At 45.2% G+C, this 13,952-nt stretch overlaps 1 protein-coding gene across 3 annotated transcripts in view; it reads right to left on the bottom strand.

The window, feature by feature from the left end:
• zgc:171482 (zinc finger protein) overlaps window positions 1-13,952 on the bottom strand; it is a 55,246-nt gene that overhangs the window by 16,641 nt on the left and 24,653 nt on the right. For all 3 annotated transcript variants that reach the window (XM_037124049.1, XM_037124048.1, XM_037124050.1), the window contains exons 4-5: window positions 11,206-11,383; window positions 7,805-8,062 (exon numbers count right to left, since the gene is read on the bottom strand). In XM_037124049.1, the coding sequence (XP_036979944.1) occupies window positions 7,805-8,062; window positions 11,206-11,383 (436 nt within the window). The remainder of the gene's footprint in view (window positions 1-7,804; window positions 8,063-11,205; window positions 11,384-13,952) is intronic.

The following is a 13,952-nucleotide window of genomic DNA, read 5'->3' on the forward strand; positions in this document are numbered from 1 at the left end:
GTAGGAGAGAAAAAAAAAAAAGAGAGAGATAGTACATCCTCTTCTGCCAAAATGTCATTACTTCTGTTCTCTCTTAATGAAAAGGCTATTAATTGGAGAGGAGATAATTTGGAAAAGAAAGGAAAGGAATGATAAGTCTCTCATTCTCTTTCCGTTTCTCTTCCTCGTAATTCTATACTGCCACAAGGATTACACAAAGAGGTCTTTTGTCGTATACACGATTAAGTGTGTTTTTATGTGCCCGCGTGTGTATGTGCGCACACACAAAGGCAGCATCCCTGCTTTTAGCCTGATTGATGTCACCTCCCCACCGGCTGACCGAGTAACACTGATGCACAGCACGCTGCAGTTTGTGTCTGTCCCAGAAAATGTGCTTTCGAACACACATTTCATGCACACACGTGCACACGCGCACACTGTGTTTTGGTTAATAAAGCAGTTCTGGCATAAGACAACACTGTGCCCTAATCCATGTTAATTACATGCAGGGAGAGTGTGTGTGCAAGTGACAGCATGCAGCACAGGGTTGTGAATGTGGGTTTTTTTTTTTTTTTTTGTGAGCACGAGCAGTATTTGTGAGGGTGCTCTAAGCCTTGTTAATTACACAAGAAGATATGCCAGGAAGAGAGAGAAGTGGGGGTGAGATGAGCTCAGGCGGTGGGTGTGGAGCTGTTTTGTGGCTGTCGTTTAATGCACAGTCTTCTGGCATCACTGGCACCCCTGGTATGGAGACGCCTAAATGTGTGTCAAAAACGTAATAAAAGACAAAATGATGCTCTTTTCAAGTGCCTTGTTGCAAGAAATTTAACATCTTCCCGCAGTTTTAGAGTCAGACATATTTTATCTTTGCCTCGGCTCAAGCTACAATAATGACCTATTTGGAGTGTAATGTTCATGGCTCGTTTCATTAGGAGGCTCTGCCAAGCCTCATACCTTTAATTTGTGAGTCTCGGAGGGTTTGCAGGGAGTGGTCAGCTCTGACGTTTGTGAAGTCTAGTGTTACATGAGCACTGTTGGTTAAATCGAGGGATGGTTTTCAGATGCTCAGGGAGGAATTGAGCTGTGTGTACTGAACATCAATGTACATATGGATCGTTTCATGGTAGATTTTCCTCTATTTTCCACTTCCTTCCTGTGAGATGACTGCAACTGGGAATCTCACTGTAAGGTACTCATCCATAATTTCATTCACCATGGAGGCAGGATAATAGTTTACAGCGCTCTCACTACCCCGGAGCCTTTGTGCTGTGGCACACCATTAGTTTACCATGTGCTTTGCAAGATTAAAAAGGAACTGGATCCAAAAAGAAGCCCACTGAGATGCAATCAAACCAGCAGTCTGCAGCAAAAGGCCTGACAGTTCGTCTCACAGGAATATATCACAAATACCACAGCAGAGAGGGGTTGAGCATTGGGTGAGAATCATTTTGAGTCCAAGTGGAATTTTACCAAGAAACAAACTTTGAAGGACTTATACTGAAACTAATTAGTTTTGCGGTGGATGTGACAGTAATTGGCGAGACCATCTGTTTTAGACAATGAATTATCGTAGACATGAAACAGACTTGATTAACTAATGCTCTTCAATAAAAAGACCTAATACTTTTGTATTTTTCCTCTCAGTTTATTAATTTATATTTGTTTCCTAGTCTCTGATTAATAAGACTTAATTTTAGTTCATAAGAATATATTTGCATTCAGGATGTGTAATGTTTGAGCCTATTTGATATCTTTGGCAAAATGATACCTGGATTTGATATCAGATCCTGTCAACAAAACTTTTCAACACCTTAGTTTAGAAACCTGCTTTAACATCATGCTTTAAAAGTTTCTCATTCAACTAAATGTTCCAAACTCCTTATTTGATCATTGCTGAAGCAGTAATAATTGTTTTTATTGCTACTTGGTGGCCACTTATACAAGGTGCAAACAAAAAAATAGACATTATATAACATCAATATGGCGAACACATGTAGCAAACCAGCTGCGACTCCCATCAACATGCTAACCGTCCCTTTCATGAATATTCAATCGTCATCAGTATTAATAATCAGGTGCTCAGTAATTATGGCGGTGTGGTTGTACTTGAGATTTGGCTTGGTTTGGAGACCAATTTTTGGAGATCGAGGTATCGTCTTGAAATCGACTGGATATTTACTCGGCGTTGTCTCGTTCTCAGGAGATTGTTTTTAATCATTTTTAAGACCAGTCAAGACCACAGCTGCAGGGATATGAATGTACTGAATATTTTTTTTAGACATTCTGCACTTAATGAAGGTTTATATTGGAAGATAAGGGCGGATCTATTTTTGACAGATGCGGAACACAGCCGCGCCTAGCTGAACAGAGCACATTGTGCCGGGCACGAAGTCACACAATGAATTTTCAAAATAAAACACGCTGTATTGTTTCAGGATCACGTTTCACTTCACTACATTGACATTACTTCATAGAAGGGTTTAAGTACATAGCCTACGCACTCATGGTAGAAGAAGACAAATCAAGGAGAATGTGACAAAATAAGTAAAATCTCGGGAGGTCTACTGTATCAGCCAATAGCACGCTCTGCAGCTGTAATGCTCTCTGTGGGATATGCAGTTGCATGGAGTATGGAGCAAAACAGCATCGCACGGGTAACATCATAAGCACGTGTCCGATGGAAACCAGGGGTGAGACTCGCACTGGTCTTCGTCATGACTTAGTCTCAGTTTAGATGGTCTTGACAACAATACTGTAAGGATTTACAGGATTTGTTGGATTCAGTTTTAGCTCAGCAAAACAAAGTTTTCAACTGCATCTTGCACTGTCGTGGCGCTTTCGCTTAAACAGAAGTCTGCTGACAGACAGACATAGGTGTCTTCAAAAGGTGTCTCCAGGACAACCGTTTTGCAATGATGAGATGCACACAAGCACGCTCGCGCGCACACACACACACACACACACACACACACACACACACACACACACACACACACACACACACACACACACACACACACACACACAATACGCTGGTAATTAGCATTCATTTGGAGATGTGTTTCTGCCCACCTGACAAGTATGTGTTCAACACTCCCAATTACGGAGGGAATATCTGATTCTTTGCTCCACCAGCTAGTGGCTTATTTTTGTCTGCCATTTGGTGCTAAGCAGGTGGCATTCAGTGGGTGAAAACAGCTGCCTCCTGCTACTGGAAACAACACTGATGAAGAGCAGTGAAGCGAAACACAAAAGTTAGGCTGTTAAACCGAAACAATGAGCTGAAAGATGCTAAAATGCTCCGTAGAGCTGAGTTGAGCCAGGAAGCTGTCGAGTTTTCACTACGAGACGCCCCTTTCACATTACACATAGTCACTGGAACTGGTGTCAAAGGTAAAGGCCAAGTTTATCATCATGTTTGCATCATACATGGTACAATGTTTAGTCAGATTCAGTTTCTACACATCCTGAGTATTAGGAGAAGTTGGCGGTCATGATGTGGTACCCAGAGACCAAGGGGTTCATAGTCGTTAGTACCAATCCAAGAATATTATATTTAATATATAATGTTATAGCTACATTTAAGTCTGTACTCAAGAAGGATTGAGCTTTCATAGAAGACCTACTTCAACGTTTTGTAAATTGTATGTGGGTCTACCATGCCTGCAATGTATCTTGTTTATGTGTGCATGAATGTCCACTCACTTGTGCGACTGTATGACAGCTTGCACTGTCTCATGGGAGAGGAGGTCAACTCTGTCTCCCAACTCAGGCACAGTCATCAATTACACACAATTTTCTCTGCTTTGGTACCTCACCCTCTCCTGGGGTCCTCACAGACACACGCACACACTCATACACAGACACACACCGCAGTCCTAGACACTTATCTCACTGCCTCTAATTCTCTACAGTCTCCTGAGAGAAGACACAGCGCGCTGGCTCTGTCTTGAGGGGTTTCTACCCCTGTCGTGATTTATGTAAAGACACAGCTGAGTCAGGCGGGCTCCGTCCCTCGCCAGTACCCACCCCCCACTGAAACGCTGTCCACCTCCATAATCCTTTTTCCAAGGGTTTTGTCTGGCACCTAGCCGTAGAAAATAACGACAATCTCCCCGGTGCCCTGTCTGCACAATTACACCAGAAAAATTCAAGAGTAAGAAACAATGTCGATAAAAATGTCATGGGGATTTTGTGATACGTTTCGGTCTTTGAGAGAAAGGGGGGGGGTGGTGGTGGTAGCAAAAACAGAATATGCAGTACAGTGAAGTACAAGCAAAGGTCAGTATCATCAATAGGACACAACCAGATAATACAACAAGGGAGACTGTCGGGAGAGAGAGGGAATATTGGCGTGTAAATAATTCACCTGTGCCTTGTGGGGAGCTAATGAGGAAGACAGATGAGACATGACAAGAGATCAGAGCCCCTAGTGGCGCGCACGCACACATTTACACACAAAACAGTCATAGCAACAACAAACAAGGACACAAGACTGAGTACAGCCGCAGGAAGGTGGTGTGAAAAACATAAAAAAGGATGTAAAAAGAAAACAGTTCCGCAGAAGGAGAGGAAGGACAAAAAGGCAGAGACGAATCTGCACTTGGCCGAGACCAAATTTCTCATTACTCCCCCCTTTGCTCAGCTGCCGCTTCGTTCGACCCTCCCTCTGAGAGTACACCAGGCACACCTGTGACTTCACACCTGAAGTAGTGATAAAAGCCAATCAGATGTGCGAAAGTTGCACCGATGGAAATGTGTCGAACTGAAGAGCAAGGCGACCGCTAGTGATGGAGACGTATTTTGATGAACAAAGTGTTTCAGACTAAAGGCGCTGGAACAAACACTTGATTGATGGCACATATAATAGATCCCGTCAGAAGCAAGCTCACTTAGAAATCTTAGACCAGTTGCCCTTGAAAAGAAGACGGGTAATAGATTTTGCCATGGAGTGTCAATCACCGCTGAGCGTGATTATCTCGGATATGAGAAAAGGCAAATCCGACTTTTAAAAATGTGCATTGTGTATTTGAATTTTAAATGTGCTCTGTTGTTATATGCTGAGATTTTGAGTCCAAATAACCCAAAAAACAGCTGAGGTTGTGGGATCTGGGTCACAGTGTGTGGATGGAGGACGATATCCAACATGACACCTCTTAAAGCCTCTGAGCCAGTGTAGGCGGCAACATGACTCACGCTTTTAATATGATTGGCTTCTTGAGATGATGGTTTGTGTCATGGCACCTGGAGCACAAAGCAAACGGCACGGCTTCGGCTCACAGAGGATCTGCATGTGTGTGTGGTGGCGTCAAACTTGCGTGTGTGTATGCGTGTGTGGACGCTGTAGAGGTGTTGTGTGGCTGGGCTGGGTGCTGCAGTGGGATGATGTTGGACGATATCACTCATAGGAACCAGGAAAGGAAAAGGCACTTTCTGTGCCACATACTATTAATAATTTCATTAGAATACCCTCCTGGCAGTAATGTGTGTGTAAGCATGTGAATCAGTGTCCTCTTACTGCTACATTTGTATGTGGAAGTGTTTGCGTGGGAGAAGGGAGGAATAAAAGGAGAGAAACACAGTAATTAATACCCAGGACTGGCTATCAAAACTGTCGTTTGAACTCAGTTTTAACAATTAATACTGTACAGTGGAACCTTTTTCCAAACTGCCTTATTAATCCTTCAGCTGGAGTGGGACTAATTTTGAAACCATCAGCAAATGTACAGGCGTGTAATGTGTGGTTATTTAGCTGCCTGAGCTCCGGCTCTATGTATGTATGCTATATGCAACATGCCAACAGAGGCCCTATGGCTGCTTTTGACAGTTTGACACAGTGCGATGCTAGCTAACAAGTGTGACAGCTATGCTGTTACATGAGGAGGCCGTGAACCCAGACAGCCGACATGGGAAGGTCAGACTGCGACGAACAGATGATGAATTAGATGTGTCAGGATTTCACTTGGGAGAGACAAATATTTACTTGGGATGATGGATGAGCTAACTCATTATTTTCCTGGCGTAGAGTCCAGCCAAAGCATTCCAAAGAGAACTCCAGTGATTAATTGTACATATCCGTAAAGTTGGGGAATCATTCAAAAAGCAATAGTCAGAGTTGGCTCAGCAGAGCTATCCAGATTTAGTCCCCAATGTGGGTCAAGCTCTAAACATGTTGCCTTCTGCTGTTACGATATGCAACTTGATAGTTTTTTCTTTCTTTCTTTTTTTGTTGTTGGACCTAAACCACCAGATCCATGTCTATCAAACTGCAAGCCGGGCATTCAACTGTGATATCCGGATAGTGTCACCTCATTAATTTCTCATACTTGACAAAGCAGTCAGAGCCACAAATTAAATTAAAGCTGCTGTAAGCGTTATTGTCTTATTAAAATATGCATTAAATAGCTCTATATTCAGAGTGTTTGGTCAGTAACCCATGTCTTTCCTCCCTGCGCTCATTTTGTAAGAGAGTAAGGAAAGGTATCCCTGCACGCTTTATGCAATCGGGACAAATAACTCCGCAAAGCGGTGGAATGAGAAATGAAAAGGGGGCAAAAAAAAAAAAAAACTGCCCCTGAAAAAAAAAAAAAAAAAAGGAGTCATGCATATGTGGTGATGCAGAGAGAGGGGAGAGGATTGCTGACAGTATAAGAGACAGGAATCTCGCTAAAAGGTCCAAAATGGTTGCTTTAAACTTGAAACAACCATCACCAGAGGGTGACCTCTAGGGCTGCTTGATTATGACAAAAATCAAGATTATTTTGGTCAATATTGAGATCCTGATTATTTAGATCACTCATTAGTGTCAGCCATTTGTTGAACATTAAAGTAAAAACAGTTTTTTCCATGAGCCACAAACATAATTCAACCAAAAATGATAATATGAGAAATATAATGACGTGTACAAAGCGCATTATACTGTCATTTATTTGCTTTAAAAAAATGGGAGAAAGAACTGCTGAAATGTGACTCTCATCCCTTTTGCCTGCTCGTTACCAGTATCATAGCAGCGGGGTTAGAAACGCATCAAAATCCAAGCGACGGCTGTTTTTCCATCAGTGACTCCCTTAACTGCAGTAAGCTCAACTACACGTCACAACCTGGCCAAGAGTAAGTCTGGCTTCATAGGGAAGGTCGAAAAAGCACTGTTGTAAAGAAAAGCGGTGTGCTGGATTTATAACAGCACAAGACAAAACGAGGCATAATAATCATTTTATCTCTTTCAACTTATTTTAATGATCATTGGAAGCCGAAATTGAAAATAAAATGCGATTATTTGCCCGGCACTGATGCACCCATGGACTTTCAACTGTAAAAGTGGTTTAGTGTCTCTTGAATTCAGGAAAGTCCCGTTATGACCCTCCTGCAGAACTATAAAACTTTATAATTCTGCATCTAAATTTTAATTTTAAGAAGGTATTCCAACCATTCTGTATCACATTTATTGTTTACTGGATGAACACTCCGACTGCAGAGGAGGTTGATCGAAGGAAAGGACACACAAAGTACGCTTTAAGGGCACAGAAGACATGTAGTCAGCTGTAGAGGCCGTGTTTGTGTCCACATACATGGTGGATGTGAATCTTTACAGTAACTGCCTGACGTTGCTAATTTTATCTGCGAGCTAGTGGTGTGGCTTACCTCTGTATTACATCTGTGAAATGTACACCACAATAAAAGGCCTATATGGACATTCAGTCCACCCTCACCGCCACAGATCTCCAATGTGATCTCCCCCCCTGATCGCCTTTCAACATACAAAGTCGCGACAACCCCAGTACCCGCCTCTTGACACTTGTGTCGGGCTCGGGCCCAAGAGGCTGACCTGTGCTCTCCGTGGCATCCAGACTGCCCGCTAGCTGCTCCAGGAGGCGTGCTCTGGCTGCGTTCCTGCGGTGTTTCTTGCCCTCGTAGTGCTGCTGGGCCATCAGCGGGTTGTTGAACCAGGCTCCGCACAAGCAGCAGTACTTCCCCGCCTCTCTGCCGCCGTTGCCACCGACTACCGCCATGGGCCAGGGCAAGGCGGGGGGAGGAGGGGGACACGCCGTGGGGTCTGCGGGAACTGGAGTGGAAGGGGAGGAATCTGGGGGGCGAGAGAGGTGAACAGATAGGTGCAGGGTGAGTGATTACAGAGGGAGGAAGAGAGCGAGAGAGCATATTAACGTTCATTCAAATGCAAATTGAGTTTTAAGGCAAAAATGACATGAAATGAAATATTTTCATGGATTACATTAACATTGAAATGCCAGGCATTCATATTCAGATGCATACACACACCTCCAGTACTTCCTTACACACACCCGTATGTGTTCATTTAAAAGCTCTAGATTTAGACAGTACTGATGGAAAGTGAGCGTGAAGAGTAATAGACGGCTGTAAGCCACATCTGTGCAGCATAGATGAGGGTCAGGAGGAAGCTGCCGGCGCTCCAGGGACCAGTCTGCAAGTGCTAGAAACTCACATCTACTGTACTCGCAAAACCTTCCTGCTTTACCTTTTTTTTTTTTTAACCTACATCCTCCCCTTTCATCTTTCCTCCCCTTTCATCCTCTCCTCTCCTCTCCTCTCCTCTCCTCTCCTCTCCTCTCCTCTCCTCTCCTCTCCTCTCTGTGAGCAAAAAAAGATCTGGCAGACTTCCAGGTGACCTGCTACTCATGACATGACACCGGTTACCATGGCGATTGCCCATTAATAGCCAACAGGCAGGGACATGTCCACAGGACGCGGTCACGGCTCACGCAGCGAAGACTGAGATTGTGCGTACGTGGCTACATGTGTGTTTGTGTGTGCATGTGGGTGTGGATGGAACGTATAGGCCACGCTTTTCAAAGCTGTGTGATCGCTGAAGTGTGTGTGTGTGTGTGTGTGTGTGTGTGTGTGTGTGTGTTTGTGTTTGCGTGCATGAATGAAGCTCCAGAATAGGATGCTCGGGTGTGTGTAAGGTACAGTATGCGTATTAAAAGAAAATCCTCTTCGCTCAAACTGTTTATTTGAACACAGGGAGGGGGTGTTAGGTCCACGGCCAGATCGTGTGAGAAAGCTTCAGATGCCAGATGGCATGTCCAAATGTGCCGGCACGCCATCTACAATGTGTCAATGAGATCTACCGACTATGACTACACAGCCTCAGTGCTGCATGTTTAAACATTTTACCTCACAAACAAAAGCCTACACGTACTTCTCAAGCCAAAATGACTCACATCACGTCGTCTCGCTGATAACAAATGAAGTGCAGGCATGAATTGACCATGAGCCTGAGGTGTGTTAGTTTGTGTGTGATTTTTTTCTATTTATTTATTTATTTATTTATTTTCCGTGTTGACTTGACTCTAGCCCCTGCGAGCTGATTGGCTGCTCATACCTTGATGTGTCTTGGGGCTCTGTTCACATAGTTACTGTATCTATGGCCGTGTCTCGGCTCATCTCACCAACCACACCCACTCACATTGCCTTCGCCTGTGTTTGCCTTCGCCTCGCTGTAATCTCACTTTCAACCCTGCATCTCTTCTGCTGTCTTTTCATTTTTCTGCTATTAATCTCAAAGACGAGGCCGTCCGATCCCCGGTGTAACACTGGTTTGTGTGTGTTTGCACGAGGCCTGTGCGTGAGTGAGGCTCCTGAGCTCTGACGGCTCTGAGGAGGAGACGGCGCGTGCTGAGCAGCAACAGGGAGAGATCCTCGGATGTGTTTTTTTTTTCTTTTTTTTTTCCTCTCCATCCCTTGTTTTCCCACCCTTTCTTTTCTCATAACTGTGATCTCTGCACACTGGAGCAGAAGTAAGTGTTTTTCACGGAGCGGGGAGCTGGGAGTGTGTGTGATGGTGTGCGTGCAGGAGGAAGAGGAGGAGGAGGAGGAGGAGGAGGAGGAGGTGTGTGTGCGATAGGGGAGGGAACACAGGTACAGTCTCTGCTCTTTACCTCTCAAGGGCTTCTCCGTCACACATGGCCTTTGCTTTCTCTGTCCTCACTGTGTGGTTTTATGTGTGTGTGTATGTTTGCATGTGCCTGTTTGCATCTCACACAAATGTTCAAGCATCAGTCATCCTGCCTGTGTGTGTGTTTCTGACGATTGTGCGTCCATTCGTGCGCAGGCCTGTCAGCTCGGATGTGCATCTTCTGTGGAGCGCTCATCTCAGAGTGATCATGAAGGCTACTTTTGACTTTAATCTCTCCTGAAATCTTCTTCTTCTCTCCCAGGTCACTCTTTCCTCTCGTCTCGCTCATGTTCTCTTGTTTCTTTTCCTCCAGGTCCCACTGTCACAAAACCGCGCAAACTCCACGGCAGCGGCTGTACAGAAGTGACACTTCTCCAAAGTAGGCCAAAGTTTGGCAAAAGTCACGCAGGGGCTTGATTATAACACTCCATTTTTTAGCGATCGTGTGTTTATGGCTCTTTGAATTTTCACTCTGAATCCAATTTGAATCACATTATGTAAAGCTTCCCTGGAGACTACTCACCAGCACTGACACTTAAAAAAAAAAAAAAGAAAATGTTGCTCATCTTAAACAATCATGAGCACAAACAAAAATCAATTTGAGGATGTTTTGACTTGTTCAGAAGTTTTTTTTTTTTTTATATAAATCATAAGACCTAAATAAATGAAAGGCTGTCTTCACTTTCATAGTTTTACTCCTTTGGCCTCTGGCATGTTAGACACTTCTTCCTCCCTTTTCATAACCAGGCTAGAGTTTTTGACTGAGGCGTTGCTAAAGCCGTAAAAATCCACTTCAGATACAAAACACATGCTTTGAACTAAAAATAGTTCAATGATACATGTCGCCAAAAACTGAATGTCCGGGTGACTCGTGGGAGCAGAGGTGAGACGGCGGTTTAAAGACGAAGGTAATAACTCCTGGTCGTGGTGAGGACGGGCTCTGTGTGCAAACACCAAGACTGGAATCCAATACAGGTATTGATCAGCCAGGGCTGACAGGGTTGATCATTAGAGCACTGGTTTATAGTCGGAAGACTGATAGATTGGACTTGTCAAGCTTTCACTTTCAAGTCTGGCCCGAAGACACACAGACAACAACCTGCAAGCTCAAAGAATAGCGTTAATGCTCTATTCTCTCTGTCTCCACACGCACGCTCGGCCACTGCTGTGATCATCGTCAAAGCATCTCGGCTCAAGTGCTTAAGACACAAACCTCCAACGGTGCATGGTTGGATGCGCTGGGTTTGGTCACGTTGCTGGAATCAAGCCCAGAGGCAGAAGGTGTGAGATACCTGTGTTGGTAGGGCTGGTCATGGCTGCGGGCAGGTTGGTCGGCTCCCCCAGCACGAGGCGGACTCTCTTGGCGTGGGTTTTGCCCTGGTAGTGGGACTGGGCCACGATGGCAGAGGTGAAGAACATGTTACACAAGGTACAGCACTTGTTCCTGTCCACCTCTGTCTCTGCACAGTCCTACAGGAGGAGGGGAGAGGCAGGAGAGGGTAAGGGAGGTGAAGGAGCAAACAGGGTGGCAGAGGTGAAGACAGGAATGATGTGAAAAGAGAGGTGGGAAGAGGTGAAGGTGAGAAGAGAGAGACCGCAGAAGATGAGAAATGTAGAGGTACACTTTGCACCGACCTCACTAAGCTTTGTCTTTTTCCCACTCTCTCTTTCTCTCTCTATCACACACACAAACACATACACACACACACACACACGCGCATGCACACTCACACAAGCAAAGAGAAGGCTGATCAAATATTCATCTGTCTCTCTGGGCTGAAACTGTGGCTTGGCCCCTTCACCGCTGCTGGTTCATTACTAATGATGAGGGGGAGTTGCTCCCCACGGGAGAGAGGGAACACAAACAAAAAGACCCACCGCCTGATTGACACAAATGAACAAGCACACACGCGCCGCACATGCAAATACACAAGAACACACACGCGCGCAGGATTCAAGCCGTATTTGCTTATTCTCCGTAGCCGTTTTCTGCGATTCTAAACTTAGAAAAACTGAAATACACTGTAGGTTGCATGTCAGGAGAAGCAAAACAATCCAGTAATATTTAGAAATCATCCAAAATAGCAGTAATGATTTCAGTGATCCTGGCATTTGCTTCTCTTTAGCAACGAGCGCCACATTTTTCTAGCAGACTTTAGAAGCTGGAATATTTTCATTAATTCCGATCATTTTCCATCCGTTACATATGACGGCCAGTTGGCCGCGCAGCCCCGCTCTGCAGGCACCGCGTTGTTTTGCACATAACAAGCTTCTCCAAGGCACTTTTGAAGCGAGTCTCCGTGTGGTCGGGGGGCTTAATGTGCACTAAATGTTCTGAAAAAACTGAGAAGTGATCTAAAAACTCTCTAATGATAAAACTCTTTTGACAACAACTGTGTGAAAAAAAACATACAGAGCCTTGAAGTGTCCACACATTGTAGTGTCTTTGGTCTGAGATTTTATAGTTCTACTTAAGGGAGATTAAACTGCTTCTGTGTACAACGATAGGCTTCGTGCTTTCAGCCTTGTAGTAACACATGCTTTTCTGAGTTTGGTGAGCCTGCATGAAGACCTGACCTCAACCCCATCCAACACCTTTGGGATGAATTAGGACAGACTGTGAGCCAGACCATATCATCCAGCATCCTTGCCTGACCTGACTAATGCTCTGGAGGCTGAACCGGAGCAGCCAGGTTTGAGGACGGCCTTGCCAAAATTGCGGAGGCAGTTATAGCAGCATAATAATGTTTGTAGTTTTGGAATGAGGTATGACTTAATCGCACAGAGGGTGTAATGTTCTTAAAATATGTGGAATAAAACAGGGAGAGGATGAAAAAAAAGCAAACAACAGATGAAACACGGCCGTCTTCTGAGAAGAGTTACATTTCACTCTTTCAGTGCAACATTTTCATTCTGCACAGCTGTTTCCCGAGTCTCTTTCTTCTGCTGGCTGCGCACGCCGAACCTCCACCGTCTCACTGTCAGTTCATCCACACTCTTCTTCTCTCTGTCTCTGCGTCTTCTCCCTCTTTTTTGTTTGTTTGCGCACCCCTCCCATCTGTCCCTCCCTTTCATTTTTCTCCCTTCTTCCTTTTCACACCAGCGCTCTCTCTGGTCCCGGAGTCGAGTCGGAGGAGAGAAACCTCCGTCTCTGCGAGGGAGAGGACAATAATAGAAAAGTGTCTGCGACACCATGTCTGTGTGTGTGGGTGTGCGCTGCGCGTCTCTGTGGATGCATGCGTGTGTGTGTGTGTGTGTGTGTGTGTCTTGTGTCGGCCCTGGTTAGCGTCACAGACAGCGGATGTGAGAGTTAAGGACACCTTTACCTTCCAGGCTTAGCTTTGTCTCTCAGCTGTCCCATCCCTCTCTCTTCCTCCCTTCGTCTTCTCTCCCTTCTTTCTCCATCCCTCTCTTCCTCGCTTGCTTTTTTGTCTTTTTGCCTTGCCCTCGGTCTCGGCCCTTTCTCTCTCTCTCTCTCTCTCTCTCTCTCTCCCCCCTCTCTCCCTCCCTCCCTCTGGGCACCAGTCTCAGTGACTCTGTGTGTTGTGGGATGAAATATTTATCTATATTGGCAGGCCTTCGCCACCCCTTCTCCTCCTCCCCCGCTACGCCTCGCCTCCTCTCCTTCCCCGTGCCTGTCCCTGCTGTGATCATGTTAAAGGCTTTCTCTGAACTGTCCCATACACACCCCCCCTCATCCCCCTCCATCTCCACCAGTAGCTCACTTGCTTCTCCTTCTCAGTTGGTACAGATTCATTAATTGTGCTTTGTGGGCACATTTATCAAGTGTGTGCATATTTGTGTGTTTGTATGTATAAAGAAGTTGGTCTATATTTACCCCATGATCTTTATTCATGATTGTGTCGTGGGAGACACGTCGCCCGTGAGGACGAGTCTCACTCCCTCTCACTCCATCCATCCCTCTCACCTACTCTTCCATCGCTCCCCCATTAGCATCTCTCCTCATTCTGATCCTCCCTCATGTGTACTCTCTGCTCCTCCTCTCCCACTATTGTTCTTCCCCCCTTCCCCTACTTTG

The sequence above is a fragment of the Acanthopagrus latus genome, chromosome 15 (assembly GCF_904848185.1).
Source record: "Acanthopagrus latus isolate v.2019 chromosome 15, fAcaLat1.1, whole genome shotgun sequence".
NCBI classification, from domain to species: Eukaryota; Metazoa; Chordata; class Actinopteri; order Spariformes; family Sparidae; genus Acanthopagrus; species Acanthopagrus latus.